This window comes from Mytilus trossulus, chromosome 13 (assembly GCF_036588685.1).
Source record: "Mytilus trossulus isolate FHL-02 chromosome 13, PNRI_Mtr1.1.1.hap1, whole genome shotgun sequence".
NCBI classification, from domain to species: domain Eukaryota; kingdom Metazoa; phylum Mollusca; class Bivalvia; order Mytilida; family Mytilidae; genus Mytilus; species Mytilus trossulus.
In genome coordinates, this window is record NC_086385.1 from 51373434 (window position 1) to 51398795 (window position 25362).

The window sequence follows — 25362 nt, forward strand, 5'->3', positions numbered from 1 at the left end:
TGTTCATATACATTTAACTTATATGAGATTCTTGTACTTTGTATAAGAAAAGACTGTTCAATTAAAATGTAGTAACATTAAAAAAAAAAGAAGAAAGCTGTTATGTAATAGTCACGTATTAAATATATGTTGTGTTTCCATGATACCCACTGAATTCATAAGTCTTACATAAGTCGAAAACCTTACCTGTCTGGAGCAATGGAAAATAATTCTTTTGATTTTAAAGTTAAGAATATAAGATGGTACAAACTAGAATAATAATACTTTTGAAAAGTATCTTAATATGTTTGTAAAAACACTTTCCCTTCTGACTTGCTGTTGTTGCTAAGGAAATGCTATTAAATATATACATGATGTTGATAACTATAACTACAAAAAGCAAACGAAAGCCATTACTCAAGATTTTAATATTGCCTAATAAAGTCCTCAGTGGTTTCCAGAGATCATGGCAATTACTTGATTGAAGCTATTACTGTAACACAACACATACTAAATATGCATCTTGATAATTTTAAGCGTTTGACCCACCTACAGCATTTTAAATATTTCAAAACCAGTTCAAAGAGACAGTTCACCAATAAATGATATTTTGTGGTATTCAGTAAAATCTGTTGCTAGGCAAAAAACTGTTCTTGTGAGAGAAATGGCCTTATGAAAAGTTCTTCTAATGAACTTTTACGCAGTTATATGTTAAGAGAGTGACTAAAAACTCTGTAACATACTAGTATCTTATAAATTGCTAACCGTTGCTATGCACCATTTATGTTGCTACGTTGTTGTCAAGCATTTATACAATAGATCTACAATTAAGCTGACATTTTATTTCTTACATATTGTAATTCTTGAACATGCATTCTGTTTTCGTATTTATTTTTATTAGTACAATAAAATGACTACTTCATTTGCAGTTAGCTTTAATTTAAGTTTTTATGCTGTTGCTAAGCAACATTGGTGTTGCTAGGCTCAATCTTTACCTAGTAAACAAAGATAAGTATTACACACATTGTATTATAATGTAACACCAGTATATGAACACAAACAATGCTAGATTCATTCTTAAAAGGACAAAAATCACCTTTTTTTAACCGTTGCTAGGGAATATTTCTGTTGTTAGGTTGTTGCTAAGCATCTTACAAACTCAAATTGAAGTGACTATACATTTGTAACTTCAAGTTATTCTCAAACCAACGATCTTATCTGGAAATATGGTTATTTGTACAGATACTTTAATTCATATCTGCTTATTCTATTATATAAGGAAAACGGTTGCTAGGCAACCTTTTTTTTACCGGAACATAAAAAAAATCATTTTTTTTCTAAGTTTCTATACTAAGGCTAGCAACGGTACGAATAAAGGCTTCTTTGGAAAGGGGGCCAAAAACGTCCCTTATTATACCTTCTCCTTTGTTTATGTACTTCGAGTTTTGTTTTCCGCATTTGCCGCTCAGCTTTGCGGCGTTCACGCTGAGCAAATCGCAAATCATCAGTGTACCACTCGGTGTTTGGTCGCTGAGTGATAACTTTTGATTGTTCTGGAGCATGCTTGTCGAGGACAGTTCGAAGCACCGAATCGTATGACGCAACAACCTGTTCAACGTAAGTATTTTGCTCATTTAGGAGAAGAGAATAATCCAATATGTTGTGCTGATTTTCTGATTTATAAAATGCACTCAGTGTAATCACATTAACACATATCAGTACAATTATAGGAAGTTGAAATAGATAATCTAAGTTCATTTTTGACAATCATTAGAAATACTATCTCAATACACATGGCACAGTTGAGATACACACACGTTAGGAGAAAGATAATGTGTTAAAACTAAAGAGATTTTTTGAAAAAAACATAGAATATTATAATAGTTCTAATTTCAATAAAAAAAATATGTAAATATTGGTATAATAACTGTTTCAACGATTCCATGTCTTGCAAATATGTCTGTGTAAATATATTATTGGTTTAACACAATACTGCGTCTCGTAACATTACCTTTATCCTTCAAAGTAAAGAGATAACACATGATGCAGACATAATCGTGTTTTGAATAATTGTTTCTTTGACCAAACACAAATGCCAACCCTCATTGACTTCATTTTGATAATCTGCAGGATGACTTTAGCAGTTACGTCCACAGAGTTGTGAATTGAAGCTTTCTTACGTCAGCAATGTTTACATACATTGACATCAATACAGGTAAAGTTCCGAAGTCTTCTTTTCGGATAATTAAGGGGACAAAGTAAAGAAATTTTTGAAACACCATTAAACGTCGAAAAGCATTTGACTGCATCGTAGTACATAAATGACAACTTCGAAACAAAATATATCATTTAAGAAAGACAATCCATTGCAGTGAGTTGGATTACCAAAGTTTACTGACTTAGTTATCATAATACCTTTGCAATACAATTGCATATGGCTATTTTTAACTCTTTTTTTTTTTGCAATTGTATAAATTAGTAATAATTGTAAGAAATAATAAAGCGTCATATAACAACATGTGTTACAAGAACAACGATCTGATATAATATAACCAATTCACTAGCGTTAAATATTGTTCGAACCATTCGAAAACAGTGAAATCTTCTTTCAACATGCAATTACTTAAATAACTAATTGATAGACACGTCAAAATGAAATCAACTGGCACCAAAATGACCATATATTTAGGTATTTGTTGAAAGACAGTTTTCTGTCTATTTATACAAAATCAATGTAATATAATCAAATGTTTTGATAAGTAGAGATACAGCAATGTAGTAAGCATTGTGTTATGATACGGACATTTGTTTAACACAGATTTATGTCTAAGATTCTCAACATAAAATTGTTACCAGTATCATTAGAATACGATACATATCATACAAAAGAGTGGAGGAAAATAAAGCAAAAAGCAAACCACAATTGTACTACCAGCTTGACTTATATGATGACTTTCATATACACATATATACAGTCCTGTATCATGATAATTACAAACATGTAGTTTGACTATGTTAAAACCTATTAAAATGTATACTTTGTCATAAAATAGCATAATAACATTTTAACAATAATAAGAGTTTGAAAAGTAATAACGGAAGTAGCTGAGTTTGTTTATTATTCTATTCATTCGTTTGTAATTGTCTTACATGTTTAAACGCTTTTTTGGAATTTCAAAAAAACAAACATGAAAGTACCTTATAAATATTCCTTTCTGATACAATGTCCTGAGTTCAAACGCTAAAGAGTCTCAAAGGTACGACGAGTTGTATTTTAAGACTCATTTTATGAATTTTTAAATAATTGTGACAAGACATGCTATAAACATGCTTATGGGGGTACCTGTTTAATGATGGGTTTTTCCAAATTATTCCAAAACCTATTGTGTTCAGTTATTATGACAAATACATGAAAACAACAATGGACGAAATCATTTTGATATATGCATGATACGACTCGATATATATTACATTTAGTAAGTTAAATTAGTTCTAGGATCTTCATCAGAAAATGTATTTCATAAACGTGTGGTGTTGTAGAAAAGTTAAACATCTTATACCAATAAATGCTAAGTACATATTCTTTTATTTTGATACTTCACTCATGTTGATGATGCATGTCTCTAAGACACACATATTAAGAAGTGTAGCATTTATACAATTACTATAACCTGTTTACAATTGATAAGGTATACATTCAATACATTTAAAGCATTTCGTATTTTAAGAATTCCATTTTATTTTAGAAAATCTTAAACCATATGTTTCTTTATAATACAGGGTGAAATAATGTTTACACCAAACAAACCCGTTAAATTTCTTGTGAATTTATTAACCTACGAGCACACATACTGTTACAGTTACGTATTATACTTTCTACGTCGTAGAAGGTTCTTAAAAGATTTCTTTGTATTGATATATTATGTCAAAAATACTTCAACTTATTATTTTCGGATTTTTAAGGAGGGAGAGGGATTTTACATAATAACGGGAACAGCTATACATATACAGTTAATGTTTTCTTGTTACAACTATTACTATTAACGTTCCACTAGATCTAGCTCAAAGTACGTTGATTGTGTTGATCGAGGAATACTGCTTTTTAAAAGTTGCTAAGACAGGACTTTGAATCAATCAAATAAAGGTCAGCACTCAAAATATTGTACGGTCGCCATAATCAGCTGATTAGCCGTTATGACAAACGTTTTTTCAGAAATCATATCTAATATTTCTCCTCGGTTTCATCATTACCGAACTGGGAAAAAAAGTAACACAACAGGTGCCGTATACGGTGCCGGTAATGCTTACCCTTACGAATCACCTGATTTTACTCTCGGTTTTTAGTGGAGTTGTGTTGTTTCCTATTTATTATTTATAACTGTTGGTGTAAATGTCTTTTCGTTTTTTAGTCTTTGTTTACTCCTTGGTTTTGATTGTTATTGTCTTTGACTAAAACCATTGTTTTCTTATATTTTGATCTGCAACTATCACTGTTTAGTCTTTTGTAAAAGAAGTGTGCGTCTGGCGGAAACATAATTTCAATTTAGTATCAAAGATGGGCTTGTTTACTAAATATATATTTTGTAATCTAACTTTTAAACATTCATACCGACTTCTTCTTTAGAATAGTATTTGTTATCCCTTTCCCTGTATAAGGGTGTATATCGGTGGAAAATATATTTATCGCTATTTTGTGCATTTTTCCTTTGATCCTTTTTTGTGATAATTTTCATTTCATGCTTCTCGCTTGAGATGGAAAAAATATCGCTAGAACTAAGGAGACCACGTGGCGTCTCTAACGAAATTGACATTGAAATTAACAACGTCGTCATAGGTAAAATAGCGATAAATAGATTATCATTGATCATCTCAACTCGATTGCTTTTCTCACTTTCGCTGTACCAGCTCAAGCGAGAAAATCAATCTCGTTGAGATGATCAACGATAATCTATAAATATTATCTAGAAGGTAATACAGTACTTTTAAAATTATATAGACAAAAAAGATGATTATAGGGTATTTGGATTACTCAGCCTTTATATACTAAACTGTATTGAAAAAAAGTAAAGCATTACACATTATTTTTTGCAGGGTCTGAAATGGATATCCTTGATTATTCTTATTGGAATAATATTTCTAAATATCTTGGTGGTAGTGTTATTAGTATCAAGAAAACCAAAATCTAGAATGAGATTTTTTGTGGCAAACTTGGCAATTGCAGGTAACGATATAAAGGAAATACATACCTAAATCAAATCAAATAAACCAATGAAACAACCAATACACGAACGCAATCTGTTATACTTTTGTTCAAATTTAAAAGACTTTTTGAGTCTGGAAAACCTCAATCAGTATTATAAATTCATGTTTGGTGCAAACTTTTCCTCATCACCAAAATTCAAAAGAATATTATAAACGTATATGTATAATATATTTAAAGTGTCACCACAAATATTAACAAAACATCTTTTTTTTCATTTGTCAGTGTTTAAGTTACATGTTTGCAAATATTGAACCGCCGAATATCGCTATCCCTTGTACTTTACCTTCTAAGCCAGACTACTTTCATTGAACAAGCTTTCAAACTCCCACAGAAAACAACTGTACGTTATGAAAACATATTTGATACCGCATTAAAAGATTAATTCATAAGAACAGTTATTTATTCATTTTGCCGTTTTCGTCTTTTCTTTTTGAAGCGTCCATAACGATAATATTGTTTTTCGTACACAATTATGATTATACTGTTATATTTGGTTGGTTTATTCATAACGGTTTTTTTTAACAAAAAAAAGCTTACCGAATTGTCATGAAATTACATTTGTTATTTTACTTATTTCAATGTTCTATTTTCAGATCTTTGCGTGGGAGTGTTTTTTGTACTGCCTGAAACTCTTTTCAATTGGTTTGATGTCTCATGGAATCCATACGCGTGTTATATTCTGTACGTGTATTTCTCAATGGTTCCATTTTATGTGTCAACATATGCAATCGTAGTTTTATCTATTGACCGTGCATATGTTATTTTAAAACCATTTGCGTCTGCATCTAAAGGCAAACTATACCGATATGGACTGGCAATGTCCTCATGGATGATTGGATGTATCCTTGCAATTCCTTACGGTGTCTTTGGTATATATAGCGAAGAGGAAGTTTACTGTTCACATGAGGCTCCAAGCTTAGTAAGTGGATTTTTTTAAAGAGAAAGATAATTTAATGGTTTTGCCAGTGTTTTTGGTTTTGTGGCCATTGACATTTTTTCGCTACACAAATATTTCATTACTGCAACAAACCATATTGAATATATAAAAAACACAGATGCCACATATAATTTTTTTTATCAAAATCAATCCGTACATTTGCAAATAGAAAAGAAAAGTAGGAGTCTTTTTTTTTTATTTGGAAAATATATTGGTTCTTGCATATTGTATCAAATAATTGTATCGTATTTGAAAACAAAAAGGGAATTTATCTTATAGTTGTGTGTGTACAACCCTTAGTGGTCATTAATTAATGTTACTAGATGCCTTTCGAACTATAGCTATAATAGTGCGGTGACAGAAGTGTAAAAAGTCGTATATATCGCGAGTTTAATCTCCCCAAATAACACACAGCTAAAAATGGTCTTAACTTAAAGACAAATATATCTTCTTTCGTTTTTGCCCTGTCGTCAGAATTTCGTACGGTCACATTTTTCTAAAAAGTCGTTTTAATGACTCGTAGTATACTTGAGAGTTTTAAGCCCCCTTTTTCAAAATAAAAAATATGTGTATGTTTGCCTACATTGTATTGAAATAGTTTTTCCTGAGGCTCTTTTTATATGTCAAAATATTCTATTCAGTACTTTGTTTTCTTCTAATCTATACAATTTGCGAAGTTTTGAGTATTTAAAATTGTGGTAATTTTAATTGCAAATTTGGACACAAACTTTAGTTTCTTCTTCATAGTAGTAACACAGATTATCCCAGTATATTTTAAGCATATAGTATTTCATAAAACTAATAAGTGATAAAAATTTCGGAACCAAAATATGAAAAAAACCTTCAGAAATCAATGGAAAAAGAATGAGTAAAAAACTTCAATTTGAACACGGAACTCAATCACTTGCCTTCCGTCACATTTTGTTTATTAGTCAATAATTTGCTCTGAACTGATATATATGAAATTACTACCTTTTTCGCTATAATATACGCATATTTGTTTTTATTTAAGTGCACTGATATATGCCACATACGTTGTTTGTATATGTTTATATTCTATAATTTTTTTCTTATAAAACATAAAAAAAAAGTCTTATTGTAAAATCGAAATAATTGACGGATAGTTTCAGTAAATATTCCGTGATATGTCAAGTCCGTTGCAACTTGCTCCACTAAGTCCAAAGAAAAGACTAAAGTAGAAAGTAGTTAAATTTTATGCAGTGCTTAAATAATATGCCCCCCTCCCAAAAAAAAAATCGACTGAAATTTTAGGTTAATTTACCAATATAGGGAAGTCGATTTTTGTATCTGCATTGGAAACAAGATTGGAAGTTCTAGAATACTGTCGTTCAATTGGATCGCTTGTATTTTGTTTGAACAAAACATTTTACAAAAGACCAAAAACTACTCAAGTTTGAATCAGATGAGCGTATTAAGAATGTTAAATCTGTTTCAAACAAAGTTACAGTTGAAATATTTGTCCGTCCATCTTTTAAACGTCATGCACTCTGTAATTTTGTTTGCATTGCACATAATTTGCCAAAAAACGATAAAAACAATCCAAACCCGTGGAAGCGTTATCACTATACTGCTTTTACTAATTTTATTTTGGCTATTGATAATGATTTAATAGTCATGTCCCATGACACCGTTACTTGATAAATATAGACCTTTCCTTCCTGCTGATTCTAATATAAAATATTTTACCTATAAAATGCAGTCTTAACTCATTGATTTCTATAGAAATACAGCCAAACAACTTCAACAAGTTCAAGGCAAATATAACATAATATTTAGTAGCAAAATAACTGCTTGAGATGCCATATCAGTTGCTAGTCAATTGAAAACTGACCTCAAAATCGCAATGTCAAATGTAATAGATACAAATACGGGACAGATATTTCATTCCGCTGCAAGTATACTTAGAAAAAAGTAAAATCACAAAAATACTGAACTCAGAGGAAAATCAATTTGGAAAGTCCATAATCACATGGCAAAATCAAAAAACAAAACGCATCAAAAACGAATGGACAAGAACTGTCATATTCCTGACTTGGTACAGGCATTTTCAAATGTAGAAAATGGTGGAAATTCTGCAGAAGAATACCCAACTTCGGATGAATTGTTTCTTCCTTCTTCCATTCAGTCAATGCCTTCGTATTTATTGCAATTCATTTTATGGTTACTCGATACAGCCAAGACTATTATCAGGAAATGGCACCATAGAAATTGCGTAAATGCTAATCAATTGTTGAGTCAATTGTTTGTGTGGCGATTATTTTTTACTCCTTTTCATTTAGAATTGACTTCACAAATGTACCATGAGTTTGGTGAAAAATAATTCAAAATTTGAATGCAATGGATTTTATGATTCTTAAAGTGAAGTGCGACGTTATCTAATGTGTTGCCAACCATGACATTGAGCGAATTCAAGATAGTGTGTATGTCTCGTATAATGTTTCCCCAGCATCTTTGCAGACAAGCATATGGATGTCATCACAGCTTTCTAAACCCCCTTTTAGATATCTGTTAAATCTCGGATGAATTGATAGGATTAGTTTGAAGCTGGTGTTTTTTTAAGGAACAAATGTCTTCGGACTTACTACAACACCTTGTCTGCACTTGTAAAGAAAAACTCAAAATAACGTGTTTGCTTTGATCAGAACATTTCAAGTGAAGACTTGTGGCCATGAGTGAAATGTGTAGAAATATTAAAAATGTCTTGTGACGGTTGGTGAAAATGAAGAAGATGGATATAACGGTCGATTTGGTAGCTTGTTGCACTGGTTCACACGGTCCCAGCCCCCAGGTTATGGGAATGTTGGCGCGCCCGTTAAAAAGTTAAACCCCGCCAAATTATGTATGTGTCTGTTTCAAGTCATGAGACGGTAATGCAGTGTTTGTCGTTTGTTTCTATAAACTATATTTGATTCTTTCTTATTTATTTTGTACATTAATCAGGCCGTTAGAATTTTCGTTTGTTTTACATTATTCATTTCGGGAATTTTAGACTATGGAGTATATAACTTTTACTCATTTTTTAAGCCCGCACGGGACCTATAATTGTTAATTTGTGTCTCATGTGGTCTCATTTGGAGATTTGTCTCATTTGCAATCATATCACGTCTTCTGTTTCTCATATGTAATACTTTTGAAGTTTGTGGTACATTGCAAGGGCAAAAAAGAGGGGATATAGGTACAAAACCTATAATGTAATAGATATTAATTAGAGTAAAATACACAACAACAGATAATACAATGGAAGCAGTAATAATTGTGAAAAAAAAACCAAAAGTAATGAGTAGTCGAGAAAAAACACTAAGTATCCGCAAATTCAATTTGAGGTCATATTCGACTGTAGAGTTCTATTACTTTGGTTTGATACCTCACCCAATATGATAGTTTAACAAATAATTTTAAAGTATTGTCTTGCATGACACTTAATGTTTTACCTGAAATTGAATGTTTTCATAAGGTTAAGGTGCTCAAAACATTTTATAGGTTGAAAACTTAAAAAAAATCTTAATGATTTAGGTTTATGTATTATAACAAACATTAGTTAAGCCAAAACAGTATCATTTGTATTTAGGTTCAGTTGAGAAATAGAAAAAAAATGTCAAAATTGAAACCCTCCTAAATTTTCACAGATTTTTACATATGACCTTTGACCTCAATTTGAAAGATATGTGACCATATCAGGTTCTGATGACAGGTATTTTATTATAGATCAAGATTTCCTCTTTCCAACCATATATTATATAGGTGTGTGTTCGATGAGGAGATTAAAGTCGAAAAAAATCTGCCTTAAGTCACCGCACTATAAGTATTTAAACTTTTCTTAGATATTTAACCTGTACATTGTAGATTATGTTTTAGCTAAATAGAAATATAACTTTGTTGCACAATTTGAAGATCAAATTTTGTAAGGATTGACAAGTATGCCATGTGTCTGTAATTAAGCAGTTACATGTACGCTATAACTAGTTGAATTTTGGTAGTAAAGACTTATGTGATCAGTGCGAAAGCCGGAAACACTGAAGAGTTCCTTTCAATCGGTCACGCGGGAAAAGGGAGATAATCGTAGTTTTAAAAGATGGCGCCACCATCGTATTGACGCAGTGTTTACCTTACCTTTTAAATTGGCTTAAAAGTTGGTTTCTAGATACTTTAAATGCAGTTTAAGAACTTATTTAGGTAAAATATTGATTTGATTACATGATTGATGAATAACGACTTTGTCAATCGCTTATAACTATACAAATCGAGTCGATATAAAAAAAGGGGGCGTGTTGATTTTTTTTCACAAAGGGAATCCTTGGTCTAAAAATAAGTGACACAAATGCATCCTAAGCCTTCCCATTGGTCAAAACTGGTATGAATCTCGGGGAAACACATGAGGTGATCGATACGTCACCAAATTTACCCATCATTCGTTGCGATGTGAGTGTATTACACATCGGAATGTGTGGAAGGTAACGGCGGTATTTTTGATGAAAACGCAATTGAATTCACAACCAGGAGGTAGAATTAAACATCCATACGTAGCAAAACAGTGCTGATTTTACAATTATTAGTTCTTTGTTATAAGAATAGATAAGATATGGTTGCGACAATGATTTTTTTAGCCAATAAAAGTCAAAAGGTATGTATGCAAGATGTAAATAAACAACAGCTGATTTTGCGGATTTTGAACATCCATGCCAATACAAAAATAATGTACACCATTGTAATGATCAGAATGCTATAAACGAATAGAATATCTCATGTGATGATAATTTTTATGTATTAAACGATTTATCTGCATGCATAATGACCATGACTTGGACAAAAGTATTTATAATTTTAATGTTATACTCAACTGAGTAAACAATGATTGTGTCTCTTGTGGATAGTTGTCCAATTTGCAATCATAACAATGATTTTTTCTCTTATGGATAGTTGTCCCATTTGCAATCATAAACCAGATTCATATGCATGTATACATTTTGCAAGAGATTGTCACCTTCATTTAGTATTACATGCAAGCTATTTCACTATTTTGTGCTGCATATGATATACTCTAACACTATTTCATGGAGACCCTAAATGTAAGTTGTTGATTTTTACCATTGAGTGTGTATGCAGCAAGATTCAAATGAATAGACTATATAAGTTCAAGAAGTTTACTGTCATCTCTATGCTGTCTCAATATTCCCATTCTAATATTGCTTTAACTGTTCTTGACTTTAGTGTTTAAAAAACCTTTATTTACAGTTAATATAAATATCACCAGCAGAAATTGCTAACAGCTATGCTGTTACAAATAACAAAATGATATGCACTCTTACAGGCAGGCATGCCATAAAATTCATATGAATAAAAGGAGATGTTCCTGTTCAGTTAACATAGAATGTTTAACCCTGCCATATTCTGTGTGCCTGTCCCAAGTCACATTCAGTGGTTATTTATGGTTCACGTCAAAGCCAATTACAGCCAACCATATGGAATGAGATTTTCTCATTAATAGAGACTTAGTGTTGCCTATATCAAGTGTTTCACTCTGTACAATGACGTCATATAAAACATGATACCAAGAAATACAAAGAATAGCTAAAGTCTCACTCTGTGACATATAGTTAACCTTCCATATTTTCTTATCCTGAAAGCTTTTAGAAATTCGATATAGGATTTGCTTATTGTTGAAGGCTGAAGCCACCTGTTGCTGTTCATAGCAATGTTCTCATGTCTATAAAGTACTAAATTAATTGTTATCTCATGTGCAGTCATACCACTTCTCCTTAAATACATGTACATTTCTTCTGAATTTGGATTTTGTATGACAGTTGGAAATTAAGAAACATTCACAAGTATTACTCTAGTGTTCATGTGTTAGTATACACAAAGGTCGTTAATCCTTGATGTTTAATACTACTTGTTCTGTTGTCATAATATAAAGCTAATAATGAAAGTTTAACATTTAATTCGAATACATCAGGCATATATATATATATTTTCAATTCATTGTCATATAACTTAGGACGGCAAAGAAATAGAAAACTAAGGTAAATAATATTAAAATAAAATTAGCAAATTAGGAAAGCAAAAACTAAATCAACAAAGAGTAAATGATGGCGTCATTTATACTGAACATATGTTCTAAGGATGTAAACTTTGATAGATAAATGCCAAATTAGGATTTTAAACCCAATTAAAAGGTTCAATCTGTGATTATCTACAGCAATGCTGTGTCTTCTCCAACATATTCTCTTGTTAGTTCTATAACATTATACACATTAAAATATAATTAGAATTTTCAAAATTACAAATTTCATGAAAAAGACATTCAATCAAATAAACTGAGTACTTAGGGTGCAATACCGTCTTTCCCCAGACAACACAGAATGACTAGCATTCACATAAACTGAGTACTTAGGGTGCAATACCGTCTTTCCCCAGACAACACAGAATGACCAGCATTCACATAAATGAGTACTTAGGGTGCAATACCGTCTTTCCCCAGACAACACAGAATGACAAGCATTCACATAAACATTTGAATATTTGATTGAATGTCTCTTCTTCCCCCATCAATTTTTGTTCAGTGCTTTGTTTTCAGTAACAGATCCTAATCTTACATGCTGATTAATATATACATGTACATGCCACATCTAATTAAAAGATCTTGAAAAATATCATGATTTTATAATTTCAAGTAATCTTAAACATGTTAAATGGTAGTTACGCCTTCCAAAATGAAATCAAAGTATAAACTAAGCAGAATTTGAAATTAAAAAAAATGAGATAAAATAATTTAATAAAGATTAAAAATAAAGAAAAAGAAACCAAGGTCAAAACCTTAAAACTGAAGATTAAAATAAAATAGTCTGAGAGTATTTCAAATACATGAAACTCACAAGAAATAATTAAATACATTTAAAGTGCTGTTTAGTATACATGAATTGAGTAGTAAATGTTCATATTATTGGGTTCAGACATCTGTAAAATCATCTATAGGTCCATCTTTCTACAAGTGAACTTCTCAATGTGGAGTTGCTCTGCTTCTTAGATATTCTGAAATAACATGAATATTATAATGTGTATCAATATGATGAATATGAATGATTATTTCAAATTTTTACAACTTTGGTTGTCAGTGTCTGCAGTACATCATATTTGGATCTATTAAAGCAAACTAACATGCAAGTCAACACTATATACACATATATACAAAAAAAAAGAATGCACTTATGCACAAATAGTTCATACAATTGGTTGTAAGATACTATAAACATTGCATTTGACTATATATCTTCAATAATTAATACACATCATTTAATTATAAATGACCTTAGAAAAAGCTTCATTGATAAGTCATTGTGTTGCTACATGTACAATGTATTTAAAATGAGAATTATGATCAAATTTGCAACTGATTCTTAATCTGAAAAGAAGAATAAGTTTGTGAATCCATCTATACATATAGATTTAGCATATATATTTACAACATCAAACTGGACATCCTTTAAAAATCAGCAATTCTGAAACATATATATATTCTATACTTTACTATACTTTCAAAAATATAATTAAGAAGTGGAAAGTATATTTGCATTTAAATGCCAACATACATGTACAAATGTATAAGTGAGTGAAAACACACATGTACATAATTACAGCAACTCTTCTCTACATTTTTTTTCTATTTATTACATACATGTACATGTATATAAATTTGTATATATACAACAGAGTCAAGAAGGATTAATATCAACACAAAGGCACACATCACATTAAACTTGGCTATCTTTTGCTTATTAAACAATGTTTTAATATTTGAAACATTATATATCAAAAAGGTATCTTTTGGTCAACACTCTTCACAAGTATACTTAAAATACTTCAACAATATTTGAGACGAGGTCTATTTAACCCCAAAACTATATTTTAACAACTGAATACAATATGTCCATTGATCTAGTCGAGTGGTTAAAAGAATAATTGTTAGCACTGGCTGATTCATAAATAGATACATGTATATACTTTAAACTTCTGTGTCATCTATATCTAAGTAAATCATTTCTAACTCTTGTACAGGATCTTCATAGTCATCTTCATCATCTGATTCCATATCAGATTCATCAGAAGGAACTGGTTCAAGAGCTACATCTGAAAGTGAAAAATCAAGATCAACAGAGATTGGTGCCTCATGCATATTTTTACAGTTGATGCATTTGCAACCAGGGCAGCAAAAACCATCATGGCTATCAGACTTCAACTTCCTGCATTTACATCGATTGGTAATACATCCAGTTTTGCAAGAGCAGCCCTTCGTATACCAATCTACAGTCTTCTCTACTTTCAGTAAGTTGACATCACTATCCCATACACACCTAAGTAAGCTGTCAAAGTGTAGGTTAGTATGTTCATCCTGCAATTTTATAATTTGCCATCCAAAATCTGAAAGAGATGGAAGCTTTAAAAACCCAGTAGACGCTTGTGACCAAAACATAAAGACCCAACAGCATCTCTGCCAATGAAATTTTAATGCGTCGGCATTTGGCATAATTTCAACCTCAGTCAAAATTCTCTCCCACATCTTTTCCCTAATATCTGAAATTAATGTTAAATGTTTTTCATTAATAGTATCTGCATTTATAGTATCAAACAGAGACTTTGGTGATGAAATAGGTAGGAAGGCAGAACAGTGTCTGGAAAAGTATACAGCTGAGATTAATCTGTAAAAGGAATGAAGCCCGGGCTGTGAATTAATATCACATAAGAGACCATGCTCAGAACCACCTGATATAAAACCAGCATACTTTCTAAAGGTGTCAAAAAAAGTTTTCTTGCCATACCCTTTAAAAAAGGAAGTATAATCACATCCACTTAATATATACAAAATTTGAATACATTGTTCTATGTTTTCAATTCCCTGAAAGCAAACATCATTTTTTAATGATCGAACTAATGCGTTCATATCAATAAATGATTTTTCATAAGGAGTATCTTTCAACTGAACAAAAATTGATTTGTTTATATTTTTCAGTATTGGTAAACCTATGAAGTAAACATCTGTATCAGGACTGTAAATGATGATGTTTATAGCAGATGATGTTACAGCATGCAACCATACTCTGGTGTCTGCCTCTTCATGATCGCCAGCTGCATCAACATATTCTGTAATAGAACCATGTTTGGAGCATAGTGCTTTGTCTTTGAATTCATTGTCAAAGCCACCTGCTGTAACTAAAAGAAAATCAGAACTTGAAAACTTTTCATTTGCCAGCTGTAAAAATTTGTCTGAAAGAAAATTAACTAGTAAGCGTTTCTGAAATCTGACACCAATAAAAGATCTCCAGTTCTGAGGCAAGACTGTGTTTGGACATATCTCTTTGTAATCTGAGGATTGTATTTCAGAATCACGTCTGGATCGTTCAAGGTCCTTAGGACTGACACCATTTCTGTTCGGGTGGTCAAATATTATGTGTACTTCTGAGGCCTTGAGTTGGTGATGTTGACGTACTACCCACAAGTCAAAAAGGAAGGCTGCATATTCTGAAAATGTTTTGTGAATAGAAAGAGGACTTGTATTAATGATAAACATGGCATCAATAATAAAAGCTAGTGACTTAGCTGCTGAAATGGAAACTGGCAAATTAGTTAAGAATGATTCTGAATATAATTTCTTAAAAACTGTGGTTGCCCAACTCTTTTGTCCTTTCTCTGGCACACCCTCAGCATCACAAATAGCACGAGGCAGCTGTATAAACTGTTCCAAATTAGAAACTGGCTTGTTAGTTAATTTAGAAAAGGCAATTTTTTTCCTTAAACATGAAATAACAGTTTTTTGATCTTTTATTTCTTTCTTTTGTCTATGAACTGTAACCTTGGAAATACTAAAAGTTTTTAAATTTCTTTTTTTTCGGGGAGGGGGTTTTGTCTTGCTGTCCGTAGTCTTAAGCAAAAAGCAATTTACATAATTTGATAAATCTTCCTGTCCTAACTGTCTGTATTTCATTAAACTGTCAGTCTGTTCAGCTGTTGCATCAGTGTCAGTAAAAATGTGATGCAGTGTCAGTCTATCTCCTGTACCAAATAAAGAAGACTCCTTTAAATGACTAAAATACTCATGAATATTCTTCTCCTCTAATTCAACATAAGGGGTAGTATGTTGCGTATGATGTGGCATTTCATTTTCAAGGAGTAATTTTGTTTTTAAATTGTGAATGGTTTCAGCCCTGTAAGGCAAATAATAGGTTAGTGCTGCTAAAGATGACTGGCTAAAAGAATTTAGAGCATTTTTGGTTTTAAGGTTTATCTCCATTTCATGTGCTTCATCAAGAGCAACTGAGTAGCCATGCTCACCTGAAATAGAGACAGAAAAACAACCTTGGGCAAAAAACTGAATGACCTCAGGGGGATAAGTTTTTAAATCTGCAATATGATAGGGTATCATTCTGAGATAATTGTGCTTGTCAAATGCATGGAACAAACAAGCTAATTGTTTAAGGCAAGCATTTCTTAAATCCCAATCTCTTGTCCTAATTGCAAAATAAAGCCCCAAATAATTCATGAAATCTTCATGAACAAAAGAGTCCCAAAATGAAAATGTTTGGCTTTTCAATTTTTCTTGTTCTCTCCATCTATTAAAATCTTCAAGCATTTCATCTGTAAAGATAGAAAAAATTGAATCTTTTTTGTTGCAAATGTCATTCCACAGTTCTTTGTTACAAAGGTTCTGCTCTAAAGGTACATGAACATCTAAAGAGGATAAAATATCTGAAATAATTTCATTAAAAGATTCTTGATATTGAGTGAAATTCTGAGAACCAGATAAAAATTTACTGATTTGCAACCTCAAAATTGCCTCCCATACTTGCGTTAAAAACCTATGTGTAACTGAAAATTTGGAGCATTCAGTAAGAATTCTAAAAGTGGATCCATGGTGGAATCTGGATGCAAGCTGTTTGAGACCAGCATCTAGGTATACCTTCATAAAAATGGGCAATACATTTTTTAGAATGTGCCAGTCTCCTGGGTATGGAAGGACCCAGTTTAAACTGGCACCATACTCCTTTTTCAATTTGATGAGGTAATCGTAACTTTTACCATCGCCTACAACAACAGCATAATCACACTGACTACCAATCTGAAATTTTTCATGTAATATATTTAGTACTTGTAGAACAGTTTCCTTTTTGTCAGCAGTTTCATCCAGGACAGCAATTGATGTAAATGATGATTTCTCAGTGTCCTGTTTAGGAAGTGAAAAGAAAGTCTTAACACCAGGAACTGAAATGTGCTTCACCTGCAAATAAAATTTAGAGAAACCGTAACGATTCATATCTTCTTTGAACTTGACATAAGATTTGGACTCATTTGAAGAACAGTCAAAATCTGAAAGTGTAACATGTGAAAATCTGTTTTCTGCAATAGATGACGGAAGACCAATGTTGTCTTTTGGATTAGTTATTGCAGTGATGATCTCAATAGGGATGGATCTGTCTCTGGAGGGATCTTCAACCATATCATCTGAAAAGGAATCAATATTAACAGACAAATCAACAGTACTGGTAGTTGGTAAACTAGGACAGGGTGTAGCTGTTTGTATAGTTGTTCCATGGAACCCACTTTTATCTTTTCCTGAACCAACTACCGAATAACTTTGATTTTTATCTAAATTATCAAAACTGGCTATAGTAAATCTGTTGGGAGAAATGAATCTGTTTGTTTGCTCCAATTCTTTGCATCGACTTGTTATAAATCGACGCAAAGAGTCTTTGGAGATGCCAGCACCAATTCTTGCATTAATGGACAAATATGCTGAAGAGGAATTTGAAAATTTGTCTGCAACATCTGTTAGTAATAAATGTAATGGTTTTACACACTGTGAATTTTGAGTATTAAAAATACAACTAGAAATAAAAAGTCTGGGGAATGTTCTACATACATTAAAAGGCTGCTCAATGTAGTGTCTGTCCCATGAACCTACATACTGTAACCAGTCTCTGTCTTCTTTGATTGTAGCACTAATTCTAAATAAAAAATTCCATAAAACAGGAGGAATGTTAAGTATTTCTGAACCTGGGTCAAAATTTTTTATATCAGGTAATTCTGTTGATTTCTCTGATGTACATGTATACTGTTTCACAAATGTCCTTAAAATTTGTACAGCCTTATTTAAAATTTCATGGTTAGTCATTTTGGTATTTTTCTCAGAAATTAATTTTTTATTATTGTAATTTAATTTTGTAACTTCTTCATTTTTTTCATTTAATGTACTGTAAAAATTTACTGTCATTGTATGCAAAGAACTGAGTAAATCAGCACCATTCCTGTAAATTAAACTACCATCTTTTTTTCTCTTTGGAACAAAGTGTAGCAAAGCTTTCCCTAACTTTACCTTCAGCATTCTAAGTAACCATTTAAGGTTATGGTTGAGCAGCTTTAATTGCTCATTGCTAGATATGGTACATTTGAATGTAATTATATTTTTTTTCAATAAATTCATATACTTTTCATAAACAACAGGTAATAATAATGGTTTATCATCAAGAAATGATTTGACGACAAATTCAATAACATGATGTAGGGTGACAGTATCAATGTTGTCAGCACATATATCCACAGGGTCTATACATGTCAATTTATTCAAACGTTCAGTTAAATATTGAGGAGTCTGAAATTTTGCCTCTTCTCCTGCTTCAGATCTACAGAACAGGTTAAAACTGTTATAACAGTAGGAACAGCAATAAAAATTTTCTGAAATATTTAATTCTGATTCAAAATTTAATTCTTGCTTAAGATACTGTAAAAACAGGTCATTTGTACAGTCTGAAATACATATAAATCTTTTAGTTTTAGAAATCTTTTCACATACTACACAGACTTGTTCCTTTTTCCAATTACTAAAAGTGTTGTAGTGGATGTGACAAAGTGATAATTGTAATGGGTCTTGTAAATGTTGAAGATTAATATCAAATACTTTTTGAAATATACCTGGGTCAACAGTAGTGTTGTGATCTGCTGAATTGTCACATTTTGAATACTGATGTAAAAAACAAGAAGCCTTTTCATTGATAGATATATTTTTTTCAATTGTACATGATTTTTTTGACAATGAAGGACCTTGGATGTCCTCAGATGTTCGAGCAAATATTCTTTTGAACTTAAGTTCACATTTCCTGCATATGCATGAAAGATCTGAAATTTTATAATTTTCTGTTATAAAATTATATAAACCAGGATTTTCTGATTTTTTGTGTATAAGGTGGACATAGCGTTTGGAGATATCCTCCTGACCACAGTTACAACATGGCCCTGGCTCTTGATCAGGATGAACCTTAAAACAATTGGACCTCTGAGACATTCCTGAAAATCTGAAGATAGAAATAGAACCCTCAAGTGTTTTAATGTCACTTAATGAAGTCTGAGGAATAACACTACATGATAAGAAATAAAACTGCAATAAAAAACACAACAAAGATATGAAAAAAATCATGTAAATATTTGATTCAATGAACAATATAACAACAAAACAATTTTCTATTCAATGTAATTTATTTACACTTGCAGCCCTACAATTATAAAATGAACAAATGCAGAAACAGCTTTATTTTTGCTAGTACATGGGCTACTCAATGTGCAAATGGGAAAACAATACAGTGCACATGCATTTTCTAGGTATCAAAATATGCTGTCAATAAAAAAATATCTGGAATGGCAATTTTAAAATCAAGAAAAAATAGGGGTCAATAGACCAAGCAAGTGATACCAATGATGGCCCACATTCTCTAAATCCTACAAAAATAACTACATAAATATATTAAGTTAAATCTGGTCAAACTATATGACAAACATGAGCAATAAATCCTGAGTGGGAAAACTGTCAGAAAAAAAGGTTGTACCCTGGAATGGCAATTTAAAAGATAAATTGGAGGTCAATAGATCAAGCATGTGATGCCAATGATGGCTCACAATCTCCAAATCCTGCTAAATAACTACATAATTATATTGAGTTAAATCTGGTCAAACTATATGAGATGCGAGAAACAAATCCTGATTGGGAAAACTATTAAAATAAAAGAATATTTGAGGTTTTCTTGATGACTTCCGTCGTATTCCTGCAAATGTAATGGCTGAAATTCCAGCTTCCTATAATTGCCTCGTTTGCATCTTTCCAAATCGAATGATGGGTAATTATGGTAATTAGGGGAAAGCTTGGCCCTTTTTCTGACCATATTTGGAATTTTTATATTTATAGAGTCTTTAGGATGCATTTGTGTCAGTTATTTTTAGAGGCAGGTTTTACCCGCCATATTTTTGGACGGAGTCTGTCAGATATGTAGGCCAATCTTTTTGAGGTATTTTAATGTCAATAACGCATGTAAAATGTTACTTAAAAGAAAGAGTCATCTAAATAAATAGTTTACCATAGAGATTCAATAAATATATTACGCAGTTTGACTTTTTTTTATTCAGAAAACAAATAAAATTCACACGTACGCGACATAAACAAATCCTCGATAGACTGCGATGTGCGCGCCATCTACATAAACTATGGTATTATCGCCCTTGATATTCTGTCCGTTACGTCATATGGAAGGAGGTACAGAACGAATACGCGGCTTTCGCACTGTGATGAATTTATTTAATCTGCTGTAAACGAGAACGTGATTTCCTATTAAATTACCCTACATCGATTTTTAATATTCAATTTGCTTTCTAGACACTCAATCATTTTACATTTTCACTGTTTTACTTTCTAAGTTCACTACGCATGCATGAATCTGAAAAAGAATACCAAAAACACGTGCACATTCAAACGATATTTGTGTGAATTCGTATTATTTAAGGAGCGCCAATTTAACATAAACGAGGATGGCAGTTATGTTACTATTCCAATATTCTGATCTTCTATTTGACAAAACTAAAACGTTCGCACTATGTTAAAAGAAACTAACTAATTTAGACAAAAAAAGTGACCCCAACTTTCAAGTTAAATGATTGCTTCCTTATCGGTGTGTTACTGAAGATTGAATGTCAAATATTTGTTACTTTATACAATGATGTTTGAAATAATTGTAGGTGATGCTATACTTGGATCTGTGTACTATAATCATAATTCCACTGTTGATAATAAGTGTGTGCTACATAATCATCATCATCAAACTTTGTAAACTAAAAAGAGGTGAAATTATTCCAAATAAAGATTCAGGTAATTATAATTAAAAAAAACACAATTATGGAAGTTCTATAAATGATTTTCTGTTTTTTTTTCTTCTCACTTTAAAGGTTGAACAGCTGCCTACAATTGTTAATATCCACTACCTTAAAACTGTTGTACATAGTTTTCTCATAATCAGGCATACCCTATATCCTTATTTTTTACACTGTTTATCTAGTACGTAAATATATTTAATCAGTGTTTCTTGTATATCTATAACACCATATATTTTGGTAAATGAGTCGGAAAGTCCTAAGAAATATTAATCTCCAAAAAGGGTTAATTGTATCCTAAGAGGTCATGATCTAACGTATGCAAATGTGGCATAAGATGAAGCAGATGTATGAATGAGAATCAAACGACAAGGATTAAACTGAAAGCTTCGTAAAATTACGAAAAATTGTCAACTTTAAAAAGAGAGTTCGTGTATCATGAAATCCTTATCCACGACATCGAGTTTATATGTATTCTTTGATACGAGTTGTGTAACTCTACATAAGAAGTTTTTTTTTAAATGTAAAAAACATAGATGAGTAAATACATTATGGGCTGAATAACGAAAAACATCATAACAATGATCACATCGCAGTAGAATTTGGAACTATTCTCTTGTAGTAATTTATTAAGCTGTCAGCAAATAATTGATTGACAATGTAAACCTAAAAGCTGTGTGCCTGAGTCTTGTGTATTAGACGAACCCACAAACATGTATGCACGCTTTATGTATCCAAAACACCCAACATGCAAATGGTAACATATGAAAGATGAATAACTTGATCAGTTTTAAACAACATTTCTTAATTATTCATACTTACATTATTTTCCTCTTTTAAAAAGACTGTTTGGTTTTGTTTAATTGATACAGATATACACTAGTATGGTTAGTATATTTACTTTTTATGTTTTCTGTTGTGTATATTTCTTCCCTTATTACAGATGATGATTGTAATATAGATGTTAAACACCAAGCTACAACAAAGGCCAAGGTCAGAACTATCAAACTAGTATGTGTTGTCTTTTTTGGTAAGATTGTTTCTTACTTGCAGTTATTTTCTTCTTATTTATTTGTTTGATGGAAACAATAAAATATGTGTGAATACTTATTAACTTTCCATTCAAATCACAATGCAGCACACGTTTCCAATTTTAGATCAAAGTACGGCCTTCAACACAGAGCCTGGGCTCAAACCGAAATACAACCTATATCAGGCCAAAACAAATTGCAAGTGTAAAACAATCCAAACAGCAAAACCCACAGTCTTATCTTTTGAAAAAACGACGAGAAAAACCCACTAATAAACCACGCAACCAAACGACAACCACTGAGCAACAGGCACCTGACTAAGGAGAGGTCCTGAAAAATACAGCCGGTTTCATAATTTTATCAGGAGCCAAACCTCGAATTAATCTGAGACAGTATTATAACATTACGAAATACAATGACACACTGTGAGACGTCAATTTAAAAAGCTTGACTCAGTTAAAAATCTTTTTTTTAGCGGATATATCATGTTTTCAAAAAGGTAATTGCGAGAAAAGAAACAGTTAAAGCACTGTGAAATTTTACACGCCGATAAGACTATCATAGTCCGATGGATTCATGCATGTACTTTAACACATAAGTGCTGTCTTATTCGAATAATGTTGGCGGGAAGAGGCTCGCTACGGTTTAAAAAAAGCCAAATACCACGACATACAGAGGAATTTGGGGAATATTGACCGGCAGTGGCACTAAAGGGCTTTCATTTCAGATGAGGTAAAAAAGTTGAATGTGCAGGAAAAAAAAACTTCCTTCCACCCAATCAAAATCCGGCATTCTTATATGATGTGTAATCAAAACAGAAATAAGTAAACATACACTGAATCAAAAATCCTCATCAATGAGGCAATATAGATACAATATTACTCAGTTAGTGAAAGAGATACATAACCAGTGTCAGAACTCTGTTACCTATGACATGTATGATAGATGGTATGCAACCATACATCCAATAAAAAAAAAAAATGCCATGATAATTTTTCTTTCATTTTTCAGCATATATTATTTGTTGGTCCCCAATTACAATTGCAGCCATTATGCTTCATCATAATCTTGCACAATATGGACTATGGTTTATTGTACTTTATATGCTTGCTCCGTTGAACAGCCTGGTAAATGCACTGGTGTTTCTGATTTTCAACCAGAAAATGTTTCGGCGTAAAAAGAAAAAGGGTTTTAGCAGAACTACGTTTGATGCAGAAACTGAGAGAGTAACATTGTGCAGCTAGATGTACACTGATTAGAATCAGAGGCATGATTTGTGAAAGCTTCATTTGTTCCAGGTGATAGAACATTTGTGGTTTCACTGTTATGGATAGCTTTTGTATTGCAAATATACTAGTTACGAACATTACACAATCAAAGTAGAATTTCTACTTATGAAACTATTTGTATACTGACTATTAAAATGAAGATTTATAAATACATGTGTTTATAATCAAGTTTACAAACCCCTAGTACCTCATACTCAGGTATGTCGGTGTTATCCCTTACATTCATATGAAAATGTTATCTGTGTGAATTTCTTTACCTTTTCCAACGCCTTTCTTGTGAGATTTGTTGACATAATTATTTTGATTGTAATGCTTTTGCAATTGTCTACAATTGGTGTCGAATAAGAATAACGACTATAGTATTTCCATAATAAGGAGGTATTTAAGTAGCAACATTGTGTCAATTGAATTAACCTGAATAGATGCTATATTCTTTGCAAAGTAAAACAATTAACACATCGGTGATATATCCTAGGTGTTTTCGAATGGCTCGTGTTGCTCCGTCTTTAGTTTTAAGTATTGTGTTTTGGTGTACTGTTGTTTGTATTTTATTCTCCTATTTTTTAACCACAGAGTTAGAAGTGTAATTTTGATATATGGTGTAGTTAGACCAATACTACATGTAGATATTTATCATATATTAATGATTGAATGGGTATCACTCTTTATTGAAAGGAACGCGTTAACAATTATTGTACTGTCATGACTGTGAAAGCAGAGTTCAAGTATCTTGTTCTTTAGGTATAAGCCATATGAAATTTGGAGCATCTTAATTAATTACAGGGTACATGTTGCAACATTGAGTGTCTTTATTTAAAAAAAGAAGATGTGGTATGATTGCCAATGAAACAACTATCCACAAAAGACCAAATGACACAGACATTAACAATTATAGGTCACCGTACGGCCTTCAACAATGAGCAAAGCCAATACCGCATAGTCAGCTATAAAGGCCCTATACGGGTCTAGGGTATAAGTACTATGGGCCATTTTAAAGGCAATAAGTACCTTTTTGTCTGGTATCATTGCCCACTCGGAATTTCTCTTCGTTTGGCCAGCAAGCAAAAGTTCATTTTTCGCTTTTGTGATATAAAGCATGGTACCCCCTTATCCTTTCTTGGCTAACTCGTACGGTCTAGGGCATCAGTGCTGTGAGCCATTTTAGAGGCAATACCAAATTCTACCTCTGATATAATGGTCGATGTGGAGAATCTCTTAGTGTGGCCAGCCGGCAATAGTTCAGTTCGAATTCGTTGTATACCATATCCCCCCTTTTAACCCTCTACTGAAAAACTCGTACGGGTCTAGGGTATAAGTGCGATAGGCCATTTTAGAGACAATTCCAACATCTACCTTCGTTATAATGGTCGATGTTGAGAATTTCTTCGTTAGTCCAACCGGCAATAGTTCAGTTCGAATTCGTTGTTAACCAAGATAACATATCCCCCCATTTAACCCTCTACTGACAAACTCGTACGGGTCTAGGGTATAAGTGCTATCGGTCATTGTAAAGGCAATAAGTACCTCTCCCTCTGGTAGCATTGCCCACGTGGAGAATCTCTTCGTTTTGCCAGCCGGCAATAGTTCATTTTCTAATTTGTGATATACAAGGGTATCTCACTTATCCTTTCCTGACTTTCGCGAATAGGTGTAGGAAAGTGCTAT

At 32.1% G+C, this 25362-nt stretch overlaps 1 protein-coding gene across 1 annotated transcript; it reads left to right on the plus strand.

The window, feature by feature from the left end:
- The first annotated feature begins 5074 nt into the window (after positions 1-5074).
- Positions 5075-23846, plus strand: LOC134694048 (mesotocin receptor-like). Its single transcript, XM_063555043.1, has 5 exons — positions 5075-5200; positions 5836-6161; positions 21246-21375; positions 22321-22407; positions 23420-23846. Exons 1-5 carry the CDS (start codon positions 5167-5169, stop codon positions 23650-23652), a joined length of 810 nt encoding a protein of 269 aa, XP_063411113.1. The 5' UTR covers positions 5075-5166; the 3' UTR covers positions 23653-23846.
- The last annotated feature ends 1516 nt before the right edge of the window (positions 23847-25362 follow it).

What these genes read in the sequence shown, in the direction of transcription:
- LOC134694048 (XM_063555043.1), top strand. Translation starts at nt 5,167, where the DNA reads ATGAGATTTTTTGTGGCAAACTTGGCAATTGCAG. An exon ending in CACATGAGGCTCCAAGCTTA is followed by an intron (nt 6,162 to 21,245) that starts GTAAGTGGATTT and finishes AAATAATTGTAG; the next exon opens with GTGATGCTATACTTGGATCT. An exon ending in AGTATGTGTTGTCTTTTTTG is followed by an intron (nt 22,408 to 23,419) that starts GTAAGATTGTTT and finishes TTCATTTTTCAG; the next exon opens with CATATATTATTTGTTGGTCC.